Source organism: Pomacea canaliculata, linkage group LG1 (genome assembly GCF_003073045.1).
Source record: "Pomacea canaliculata isolate SZHN2017 linkage group LG1, ASM307304v1, whole genome shotgun sequence".
NCBI lineage: Eukaryota > Metazoa > Mollusca > Gastropoda > Architaenioglossa > Ampullariidae > Pomacea > Pomacea canaliculata.
In genome coordinates this window covers 37,778,682-37,791,251 of record NC_037590.1, presented here as the reverse complement: position 1 = coordinate 37,791,251, position 12,570 = coordinate 37,778,682, and the positions used below count along the sequence as shown (strand labels likewise).

Here is a 12,570-nt window from a genome sequence, read left to right as displayed (position 1 = left end):
CAATATAGACTGTTAAAAAACTAATTTTTTGTGCATCAACCACTCTGGCCCAAAACAGACAACAACAACAAAAAAAAAAAGGAGGATATGTTCATGGGTGGTAAATACTAAAATTTAAGGATGAATGAAAACGTCAGCTGAATACTCAGCTCTGCTCACTTTAATGTCATGTCAAAATACAATCATATATAATAAGTGTAGATAAACATAAAAGGGACATGTTGGCATAACACGCGGGGGGAGGGGGGATGTATTTAACTAATTAAGACCTTCTGTCGGTCATGGAGGAGACAGCAGAGTACATGGTGGGAAAGGAAAGTGCCATGTCGCATGTATGTAAAAAAATCTGTCATGTTTTGAAATGAGTGTAATGGCGGCCTGCGAGAAAATAATTTGGTACATAGAATGGCCAAACAGCTTTACATGTACATCATCGAAAACCACAAATCATTTTCCGGTCAGTAGGTTGAACGCGCAGACCACCACACATCTATGAAGATCGCGCACGATTCTCGATTGGTTGGGAGCCCCTCACAGGGTGCAAAACGGTACCCACTCTTTGGTTTGAGATCATAAGCATTCTTGTAGTGACGATCATATAATAAATCGTGCTCGAAAGGCAAGTTAATGGATGAGTTTCTCATGAACAATGGCCAACATGCAATTTCTCTGTTAGGATCAAGTTAATTATACATCTTCAGAGGTTTTTCTCTCAGTGTCTTTAATTGGTGGAGGACACGACACTCTACCACGCCTAGCTGATGTTCAGTCTACATTTAACTGACTGATGACATTTGTCACACAAGGAATCAAAGAAGAGCAAGAAGACCAAGGTTCGTAACGCCAGGCTGGCAGCTTTCTTGTCCTCGCATATTCCCAAACGGTTGTTGCTCGCACATTCCAGCTCTGCACATATACACCAGCGCGCACACACTATGCACACATGCGCGCATGCACAGGCCAAGCAGTCAACTCGGTCACACACCGTGGGTGACAGGAGTGGGTGGGGGATGTTTTATGTTGGTCAAACGAAAACCGCCAAAGAAAAAGGCGTCGCATTATGGTGGGAGGGGGGAGGGAGACGACACTCGATGTACCGATGTACTTGTCCGGCTGCTTTCTTCACTCAGGCTTCAACACAGCTGCAATTAGCATGGCAAACAAGACCAACGGACTGTCCCCGATCTGATCGTCAGAGGTGTTAGAGCTCCACTTGCCTCAGGGCTCGCTTTTGTGACGGTGGTGACCGTCTCCTCTCTACGTTCCACTACCTTCTTCAGTTCTTTGCTCTTTGTGAGGAATTACGTCTCAATAATTGGGGGGGGGGGCAAAAGGATATTCCTGCCCCCCTGTATTTTCCTTGGGGGGGGGCTGCCCCCGCTGCCCCCTGGTTCCTACGCCACTGCAACAGTGCATGTCAGACGATCCGAACCACAGAAAGACTGACTCCACCCCAGCAATATCCATCGGCTCCGGAGTTTAAAGCTCTACTACAGCAGATGTTTGGTCGAATGACACGGCAAGCTTACTGCAAGATGTTATTTCATCACATCGTCGACACAGACTTCAGGATCGTTCATGGACACGTAACGCTGCGCCAGTTGTAAAGCCAATGGAAGAAGTGGTATAGATAAATATGTTTGGGAATATTTCAGTCTACAAAGGTCAGCGATTTGACCTCATGCTGTGCATGGTGAATGTTTGCACGTGAATATATCAAGAACGGAAAGTGAATATTACCGAGCTTTGCTCAAACGTTAGAACAAGAAATTGCACCATATGAAGCATTTAAATTCATCTCTCTCACACACAGATATATCTTACAAGAAATACATAAAAATAAGAGGTTGTTGCGAGGTGAGGGATTACATGCGCTTCAAAAAACAAGGAGACGAACGTATTTCCATTTCTTCCTCCAACGACTTCTCCCTACACACACAACTACAAATGACAATGGTGAAAAGTGTTTCAATTTTCTTTATATCATCCTAATTCATTACAGTTGAAAAGGTTTTAAATTCAGAATCGAACAAAGTTTCCCAGTTATTCCAACAAAACAGACTGGTGAAAACCTGGATCAGATGGTAGAGGCTGTTGCTAATGTCATTAGTGGTCTCCACAGACAGTGCGATCTATCTTGGTCGTGATGCTGTGCGTTATAAGTTCCTATTATTATTATTAAACAAGTGTCAAAAAGATAAACTGATCCAAGGGACGTAAGCCACATAAAAGAGATAGCGCGTGTTATCTCCCCATTTGTGTGTTTGGGTAGTTACGTTATCCGCAATCAAAGTTGTTTTCTCAATAAAGATATTAACAATTACATCTATAAAATAAGAATATAACCTCTCACTGTTTTAAATTATTTAATTCGCCCGATTCTTTGTTATATTGATCAAGATGCATCCAGAGAAAACTTTTAGTTTACAAGTAAATCAAACATGAAAGTGAAGCATGCACCAGCTGACTTTTTCTGTTCATTAAAGTCTTCCTAATCTGTCAATTTTTATTCTAACGCTTTTCTGTTAAAAGATGAAGTTATGTTTACACCAGATACAATGATGTCTTTAATTGTAATAATTTATATTTTCCACATCGTATCGCTTATTAGCAATGATGGTGTACTCTAGACGATTCTAGAGGGTGAGCGTGGTCCTGGGAGGAAGTGCTGTGTATCGGAATGGAGAGGCTGAAGATTGTTTTTGCTTCCTCAGTGACTCCCTCGAGCTATTGATTCCCTCTGGCGGCTTTGTTTATAAAAAGCAGGTAAACATTTCAGTTCAAACACAACGGCCATAGTCGGTGGTCACTGCCTGCAAGCTGTCGTGGAAATCAAATTCTAGGAAAGTTATCATCTCTTGTTCTAGCCACATGAAAAACAATCGGGTATCTCTCATACCATGCCTCGTGAAGTCTAACGTCTGAAAGTTTTTTTTATTTAAAATAAAGAATTCAAGAAAGACATAACAAACTGAAAAGACCCGTATACAGGCCTGTGCTGTGTACTAGTTAGTCTAAATCTTGAGAATGTCTGCTAAATGTAAAGTTTTATTTTTATTAAAACTTGTTTTCCTTAGCTTATATAGCACATTCCTGTCGGGCATGAAGTTATGACCACCGCTCACTCTAATGCACCTTTGAGGTCTCTACGGCAGTTATTATCTTGGACAAAATATTTAAAAAATCAGAATTAGCCATCAATGTCATTGCAGTTTACGTGCGTTGGGCCCAGTGACCCTGTCCAACGTGTGCGACCTCGGCATTTGCATGGCAAAGATCACGAGAGACGGAAATCGCTTTCTATGATCAACACAAGTCCTCCATTTGCTTTTCTCCTATTTCTCTGTACACTCCAGTGTGATGTACCCTTTGTCTGCAACTGTAGAGCTCGTGCTGAGACTACCTGGGAGTGTGTGCATGCCATCTATAGAAACTGTTTCAATGGCGATCGGATCGCTCTAACACTGACCAAGAAACATTACTTGGGGTCACTTGGGGCCACTTGCACGACTGGTTGTCAAGAAACATTCTGCGTGAATCACAAGCTGTCGAAGCTCGTGTGAAAAATGTTATTTAGCGTTAAAGAAACTATGTTTGTCTTTCATGACCATACTTAAATATTTTTGTCTCTCAGAAAATGTTGCTCAAACATTGCATTTCGGGAGCAGAAATATAGAAAGTCCAGGAATTATAGGCATTCAATTTTACTTTTATTTTTTGAAAATTTTATTTAAAGGCGAGTTTGTTTGTTTTTTTTTGCCTACTGGAACACGGGATGCTGTTGACGTCCACCTGCAGTGTTGTGCTTGTGTGCAGGTCGGTATTCAACGGGTGGATGAAAAGTTGACCTTCCGCCCGCTAACGACCTCGTGCTACAGGCTCGTGAAAGTGCACGAGGGTCGTAATCACATATTACTGTACTTCGGGTGGCTGAACGGTGAGCGATGTAGTCCTCGGGACTTCATGAAATACCCGGGTACGCACGGACTGGGTCAGTCAATAGTATACAGCGAATAACACACCGAGTGCTGCTGGTGGCCAACGGGTGACAAAGCACATCTTTTGGTTTTCAGAGACTAGGACAACATAGCCACTTGCAGCCCTATGATCATCTAAGAGTAACAAGGAATAAACTATCCACTTACTATTCTATTTCTATATGAAAAATACGCATTGCCAATTCTTTGAACTCGAGAGATATTGGCACGAGGCTGGGTTAATAATTAAGAAGTAAGAACATTATAGAAATCAAAAGTGAGCTAGTGAGTAACTCTAAATGCCTACCTTTGTCTGTTTATACATTATTTTTTACACTGTTTGGGGGTGAGAGATGGGGAGAGGGTGATTCTGGTCAATAATGGAGCATGGCGTTAAGGTAAGCAATCAATATCTGCCTTGTCTCTAATTAAAATCACTGTGTACAAACGTTTGTTTGATGATATCGCTTTGTCTAGTCCTGGAAAGAAATCGATTTCTTTTTTTCTGAATTCGTGGAGGACTTGACTGGTCCACTAAAGATCTTGGCTACTCCCTCCCGTACACCACCACCACCACCACAGCCTCCTCACACCTGATTTCGTGTTCCTCCCGCCGCCTCAGCCTCGGGACTCACCGTGGTTACCTGCACGCAAGGGAGATCACACCAGCTCCTAGTTGTACACGGAAGCAGTCAGATCGATGGCTTGCACATGCGTGGACACGCCTGCCTAAGCTAGAATATCTGACATAGCCGGTACTATAGCATACGACATACTGAGCTGGAACTTAACCAGGGTAGATAACATTGTTATAACACATAAGGTAGTGATTATTTCACATCTTTACCAGCGTGTTTGTCTACATGCGCGCGTATGTGTTTAGTCCACATGTGAATGTGTTCGCTTGTCCTTCGTTGTCGAAGACAGATGATCGAGTAGCAAGAGAGGCTGACAGACCAACAGAAGCGTCAACTTTACAAAATGCACTATACTAGATGAGACAACAGACAGATGGGAAATCAGAAGGAAGACATCTCTAGTCTTGGAAGAAGTAGTCATTCTGGATTCATCATAGAAGTAGTAGAACTACTCTAACCGGTTCCAGTCGCAGAAGCTGTTGAGGACAAAAACGAGGGAAGGGGAGAGAGAGAGAGGGAGGAAAGTTGTCTGCCCCTTGCTGACTAGTGGGCGCGCCACACACGCCATTGCCCAAGAGTTCTGACATCGACCAGCGCCGGGCCAAGTCCTTTTTTTGTCTGGAAAACATTCCCCGCAGTTAAGCACACTTAGCAGCACACTTCCTGCCCCCTGGAGAGATCACAGGCCGTTATTTTTCAGAATTTCTACAGCTTGTAGGGGAGAGTACATGGTCAAGCTCCTCCACTGAGGATGTGTGCGGCTTAACCTGTGATCAGCTCTTCATCAGGAGAGGCAGGTGAAGGAGTGTACATGGCCAAGGTGTCACCTGACCACCGTTCTTGTACTGACTTAAGTCAGAGTGCGCGGTATTACAGGTGAGGTGAGATGGAGCGGCGAGATTATGCTGAGTCACGGGGGCCGTGCAGGTGAGTGATAGACGCTTACGTAGCTGATTAACGGTTTGCTTTCATTTTTGTTGTTGGTAAAGAGGAAGCGGATTCCAGAGGTTTGTGTAGACGATGAAGGGGATTAAAAATACCACAAAATTACATTCCTAAAGCGACAAAAAAAGTAAAATAATTTCGATGTAGTCCTCTATCTCTCATTCACTCACACACGCGCGCGCGTGCGAGCATGCACACACACACACACACAGAAACACACTTGAACATGCATAAACGCACTCGCACACGCATGTATACACAAAGGAACTCACACATATGTATATATACACACAACTCTCTGGATTCACAGTTGAAAAGAACCCTCAGTGGACCATGTCTACAGACAGATCAAGTTTTCAATGCAGCAGCAGCAGCAAAACAATAAAAAAAAAAACAAGAGAAAAAATAAGTTATATTCTTCACATCATGCAAAACCTTTTGTTTCAAACACACTGTGGTGTAGAAAGAAATGGGAGCAAGGGATTCGCTTCGGTAGAGCTGGTTAACCCTCTCATTGTCAGCATGGAGCACGTAAGACAGGAAGCGTAGACATCAGCTTACTTACCCGCGGAAGCGAGAGAGTTAACTGATGAACATTTGCATTATTAACGAGGGAAAGTGGTCGTCTTTGAATGTGTGTATGCCCTTGATGCACTCAATCTCTTTTTGAAGCCAGAAGGAAAGTGTGTACATTACTCATGTTCAACTTTCAGCTCACTTCTTTCGTGAGTGTTTCACGGACTAGGAAACATGGACGACAAGTGGAAGATTGTTTTCAAGGAGGTGAGCTAAATGTGTCTCCTACTACATTATTTTACATAGATCTTTTCTCCCCTTTTTATTTTTTTCTTTTCTCCACCTTGCGGTGGTGCAACGGTTAGTGCCTGTCACCAATACAGTGAAGATTGGCTGTCCTGGGTTCAGATCTCGTAGCATCCACCCTCGGATACAGACTTGTACAAATTATTATTTTTTTGTCATGTTTTAACTTGAGGTACTAGAACATCTGTGTGAAAGGGAAGTGTCTGATCATCTGATGACTGAGCGCAGCTCTTTGTTTAACCACCGTTGCATGCTGGGATATCTGCGCAGCACGCGCGAGCGCCCATCTACAGCGTCAGCCACTACGTCACGTACCTGCGGAGGTTCGTGTGGGACACTGCCGACTCCAGCACGTGCCAACGACACGGCAGCCGCAGCTCACCTGACGACAAGTCCAGACCTCGACCTGAGGACGGCATCAACCCACTCTCGTATTTCCTCAGAAAACTGATGCTGGACCTCAAAGTGTCCTACGACAGGTGAGACACCTGAAGTAAACGTTTGACAAATTCCACGGTTGATGTGGTGGTTGTAGTGGTGTGGGTGGTGTTCGCTTGGACTTCAGCTGGTGTGGTGGCTTCTGTAAAGCTTGTCTAAAGCTTGAGGTTCCATGGTCACCTCTTTTATCGTACCGAAAGTGGAGATGGGATAAACACACGATGTAACACGTGATATCAAAGTTACATTTAGCCTCCAGTCCCAACTGAAAATAAAAAATAAAAGTATAAAACTTTTAGAAATAAAAACCAGAAATGGCAACCTCTTAATGTTGATGCAAATTTTAAAATATTCGTACCGCCTATTAATGTTACTTTGACTAAGGATGGCTACTGTTGGCAAATAATTAAAATATTTCTGACACTTTCTTCGTTTCTGAAAGAGCTGTTTTCACTGCTTTCAGTTTTGTCAGTGACTTCGTGCGACCCCCCAACGATGGTCTCGGACTGCTCTTGCGCCTCTTGGGCAACCTCCAGAACTCGGGCACCCCGGGTAGGTCTCGGCCCTCGAGCGGTAGGTCTATGTCCAAGCTGGAAGACTACAAGAGAATCATGGTGAGTGAGTGAGTGAATGAGTCAGTGACTATATGAAAAATCAGTGATTTTATTAGTGAATCATCCTTTAGTGACAGAGAGATTTTCTGAAGAAGAAATACAGAATACTAACGTGCAATTAAATGCAATAAAATTTAATTATAATGTCTTGAGGAAATTCCAAAATTCCTTCTTCTTTAATGCAACAGACTGACGAACGGGACTGCCTGCTGTGCATAAAATTTACCTTGCGGCTAAAGGTAATTCTTTCTTTATTACACGTTCTACTTGATAATGAAGTTAGTTATCTTTATAGTGATCTTATAATTGTGTGATATGTTTCTGCTATCGAGTCGACTCTCACTTTTTCAGAATTTAATTAAATTTGGGTAAGAAGTAGGCTTAATTAAAATAATTGATTTTAATAAAAAAAAAATCGTTTAAATTAGGATAAATATGAGTAATTGAAATAATACATATGTTTAGTTGTAATAATATTTGTGTTTAACTAATAGTTTGTTTTGAGTTGTTGAGTTGTGAGCCTGGCTGCACGTGCAGAATGCTGTCAGTCAGCTTGTGGAGGATGTCGAGGGTCTGCAGAGAATCGCAGCGGGTGTCACAGGCCCCAACAGCAAGGCGAGGATCACCTGCCTGGAGGTAAAGCCATTACAAGTCCACAGATGGTTTGGTTTGCACACTTGGCAGCAACTGTTACGTCTCACGCGATCTCCTCCAGCACGTGGTAACACGAGATTCGAGGGCTTAGCAACCATGAGATTGAAGTCTTAAAAAATTATATGTTTAAGGTTTTTTAATTATTTATCGGCTGGTATAGGTCTGCACGTGAATGAGTTGACCGGCTGTCCACTCAAGCGGGTCCAAGACCATTCCGGATTGCATGAGTTTACAAATGAGTCTCGTCATCAGCTCTTCCCTGGTACAAACCGCCAAGTAATGGGATGACATGACATGACATGACATGGCAATGCTGCCTTTTTTTTAATAATCTTTGATATAATCTGATAGTGTGCTTGTTAAATATATGCATTATAATTCTTTCAAATTCTAACTTAATACTGTTATTCTGTGTCCAAATAGATTCTCACCTTGGTCTTGATGGAATGCCACGCTGCCGACAAGGTAGTGGAAGCCTTCACCATCATGAGACTGCGGCTAGGAGAGTCAGTGCGCTTTAAAATGCTAGTCAGCATGTTGCACACAAAAGGTCCGTCACAGGTGCTTTTTCAGGTGAGTTTGGGAATGTATGAGAGGCTGTGAAAGGAAGGAGTGAAGGGAGCATTGTGCACACGGCGATGTCGCTGATGCGAGGAAACTGCGCACATTGCAGTTGTTGTTGTTTAAGAAGTTTCGAGAAGCTGTGTACTTTTGCAGGTGTCGTGTATGAAGATGTTCAACACCCTTCTTGCCGTCTGCCCGAGCGCCACCTGGCGAGTTTACCTGCAACAGGAAATTATTTCGGCTGGCCTTGATCTTAAACTGCTGTCTCAGGTGTGTGTTAATGGAGTAATGGCATCCTCATTACGAGTGTATAATCAGATTTTAATTTTAAAAGTATCATCTGTTTTATAAAACAATCCCACTTCACACCTACACAGCTCTAATCTTTAGAGGTGTAAGGAAATGTCACTATCTGCGCTTCCTAAATGATAACCTAGATAACTATTTAGATAACGCAGATGCATGACCTGAAATCTCTAGCACTGTTATCTACACAAAGAGAGGATAAGCAATGGTTTACCTGTTGACAAATTTAAACTCAAGAAATACCTTCGTGCACTTTCACCATCAACCCGTAAATAAAGTTAGAACAGGTGTCATGGATCCGGATAGCGAGTCAAAGGAATTCATACTTAATAATTATAACAAGATCCTCGGAGTCAAGTAGGTAACAAACTACAAGGTGTGTTTAACTGAATATTTAACTGCTTGAAATCATAATTTTAATGCGTAGAAGTATTTAAAATAGGAAACTGCTGTGCAGCTCACTGATGTTTTTGGTTATGAGTAGGGAATGCAAACATTAGGCGACCTCCAGGGTTTATCACCACAGTGATATTTGTTGGTTGTTATGGTTGTTATTGATGGTGAGCACTGCACATTATGGTTTTTACTGCAGTGCGCCCAGGGCGATGGCCTGGAGTTTGACGACCTGAAGAGGGAGATACAAGAATGGAACCGGCGGTACATTGATGTAAGGCTGGACTTTTCTTCTCCTCCGACTTCAGACACACACCCGCTCACCTGTAGAAGGGTCGATCATTCAATCTTTAGACCTTCTTGTCTACTGAAATCTTCAGCAACAGATACATTCTGGAGTAAACTGATTTCATAAAAAAAAATAAGTCTTTCGATTCATTCTGCGATTAGGAAGGTAAAACATTTAAATGTAGAGCGTCTACTGAGTGTTTGACGAAGTTTTATGAAAACTTAACATTAGAGTTGCTCTATTATACATACAAACTTTTGTGTATGTTGACAAACATAATTTTTGTGTTTATACTTTTTAAGACAGACGACATTTTTGTTGTGAAAAAATTTGTAGAAATAGTACTTGTAAAATACACAATTGAAAACCCACTGTACCTGTTAGTACTTGTCTCTCTGTTGTTTCTATTTGCAGGTCGACAGTTTGCTGACACGTCTGAAAGTAAGTAAAATGTTTACTCTGAAGACTTTATTTTTTATAGACTTTATTACAAACAAGGAAAAAATATGTATACTACATAAATCCTCTTTACTATAATCAGCAATAAACACTCTAGTCTTTGTTCTTTTTTCTTATAGACCAGGAGAAAATGCTGTGGAGATTGCAGACTACTTTAGTCTTGTTTATTAGAGACCAGCAACAAATGTTGACTGTAGAATTGACACTAACATGTTTACTTTGTTGTTGTTGTTGTTGTTGTTGTTGTTGTTGTTGTTGTTGTTGTTGTTGTTGCTCGGTTTTGTTTTTTTGTGTTTTTTTTGTTTTGTTTTTGTTTCGTTCTTGTTTGTTTGTTGCTGTTGGTTTTTTTTTCTTCTTTTTTTTTTTGCTAACAGCTTGCACCTAATTAAGTTTGAGTCAGTTATATAGTAGTACAAATGTAAGATCAAATATTTTCTGTAATAGTAGATATGTAGTAGTATTGTCTCTAGTAGTATATTTTAAACTCGTGTACAAGTTGTGCTCACCTTTATCTTGGAACGTGTACCTTGATGTACAGACACAGTGTTGTACCTAGACACAAGTAGACAAAGTTTGTGGTGGAGGTTGTTGTTGATTAATATGTTTTGATATTACAATTATTTTAATGGTAGTGCAACGCTTGGTACTAAGACTTGATTAAAACTCATCTTTGGATACAAGCGACTCATATCACACTCATTGCAGAACGGCCACAGAGATGTTTTGGGAGAATTTTTCTCTGGACCTGAGGGACCAATCCAAGTGTCGTCTCCTCGTCAGACTCGGCGAAATTTGACGAGACCGCCTGCTAGCTTTCCTCATTCAGGTAGCATCTTTTGTCTTTTAATAACATTGCCAGTCTATAGACAGAAGTTTATAAAAAGAACTTAAATACAGAATAGTTGGTTAGCATGCACAAGTTTTTTTTAAGTTACTTGAAAGAAAGGACAGTTTAGGCATGAATACTTATTTATGTATACATCTACACAAATTATGTAAATACCTAATCCTAATTCAGTAAGCTTGTCAAGTGCTTTGAGTATTATAGTTTCAAAACTGTCATCTCTCTTCAGGTTCAGGTTCACAAAGGAGTATAGAAACAAGTGAAGTCCGACATTTCATACGATGGAGGGATGTTTTCCGACTGGCAGGTGAGGCGACAGGTGGATATCATCTGAAATATTTTACTTTTCATGCATAAAATTGTTTAAACTAATTAAGTTTTAAGTCAAAAAGTCAAAGACGAGCTCAGGAAGTGCGCGATATATAATTGAATAGTCTGGAATAACAGCTGACAATATTCTAATTTTTAGTCTTTTACTAAATCTTTTTCCAGAACCACAACCCAAGCCACAACATTGATGGACATCAAAACGACTTTGACGACAGCGGGTCGGAAATAGTCAGCGTGTCTGCGCAACAGACTCCCACCAGAAGTCGAAAGCATCCTCCGAAAATTCGTCTTTCATCTAGCGATCCTCATCTGACCAGTAATCGGACTCCATATTCTGTAGGAACCAAGGCAATCACAAACCAAGACCTTGGTCACTTGCTCACCTGACTGCAGGAAAGAAGACATACACGGAGGAGTTTCTGAATGTGGATAGTCCACCAGAAACAGTCGTGGACGCCTATGGACTGGTGATACACAGAAGGCAGGACGGGAGCAGAGAGACGAGAAAAGCTGGAAGGTACCACTCAATTCTCAGGTGACTTGTACTCCAACTGGAAGTTTGGATATTTTTCAGCACCTTACGCGGCATCCACACGAACACCTGATGCAAACGAGGGGAGAGAGCTTGCTGCTGATGCTGATGATGATGTTACAAAGGGAACTGGAGATGGCTACGACAGCGGCGTGTATCTACACTATGACGACAGGACTCAAGCCAAGAATAACAAAGCAGACAGAAGGGATTGGGAGGAACAGTGTTATCCTCCTACTCATTGTATCAAGTCGGACTCAGCCAGAGCTCGGAGGGAGGGAACAGACCCCATAGTAGATTTACTTCATGCACCTGCATCACACCTTCTGGTCCAAAACAACTCCCGAAAGACAGAACCAAGTTGTCTGCCCACCCCAGTCCCGGATTACACTCCTTCCGCTTCATTGGCAGGAAGTGTTCGCAGTCTGAACACAGAGGTCGCTCGTGTCTTACAGGACTTTGAACGGACGCTGCGCGCGCACGACCAGTCCCACCCCGCGTCTACCCGTCCATCCTACTGTTGCCATAGAAACAGTAGCGTACATATGATGATCCGGAGACATGGCAGGCAATATGTAGACAATGTGTGAATTCTCTCTCTTCTAACTTGGCTTATAGCAGGTTTCTGAGAGTAAAAACAAAGAGTATCTCTTCTGTAACGTGATTTCGTGACCTGCTCGTGTGACACTTTGAGCAGACCACTCTTCAAATATGAGACGATCCGAAAAATACAGAATTTGAGATGTGTCAGACGGTGTGTGAAAT

The 12,570-nt window shown here is 41.9% G+C and overlaps 1 protein-coding gene and 1 long non-coding RNA gene across 2 annotated transcripts; both read left to right on the top strand.

Moving 5' to 3' along the window:
- The first annotated feature begins 5,997 nt into the window (after positions 1-5,997).
- On the top strand, positions 5,998-9,044 carry LOC112569045 (formin-like protein 1). The gene is made up of 7 exons (XM_025246693.1): positions 5,998-6,343; positions 6,653-6,861; positions 7,284-7,434; positions 7,623-7,673; positions 7,972-8,070; positions 8,512-8,661; positions 8,806-9,044. Exons 1-7 carry the CDS (start codon positions 6,311-6,313, stop codon positions 9,001-9,003), a joined length of 891 nt encoding a protein of 296 aa, XP_025102478.1. The 5' UTR covers positions 5,998-6,310; the 3' UTR covers positions 9,004-9,044.
- Positions 9,045-9,547: 503 nt separating this feature from the next.
- LOC112558316 lies at positions 9,548-10,917 on the top strand. The gene is made up of 3 exons (XR_003098125.1): positions 9,548-9,625; positions 10,055-10,081; positions 10,805-10,917. It is a non-coding gene; the product is annotated as an uncharacterized LOC112558316 (long non-coding RNA).
- The last annotated feature ends 1,653 nt before the right edge of the window (positions 10,918-12,570 follow it).

Coding starts and splice junctions, on each gene's coding strand:
- LOC112569045 (XM_025246693.1), top strand. CDS start 6,311: ATGGACGACAAGTGGAAGATTGTTTTCAAGGAG. Junction 6,344..6,652: donor GGAAGATTGTTTTCAAGGAG/GTGAGCTAAATG, acceptor ATATCTGCGCAG/CACGCGCGAGCGCCCATCTA. Junction 7,435..7,622: donor AAGACTACAAGAGAATCATG/GTGAGTGAGTGA, acceptor TTAATGCAACAG/ACTGACGAACGGGACTGCCT.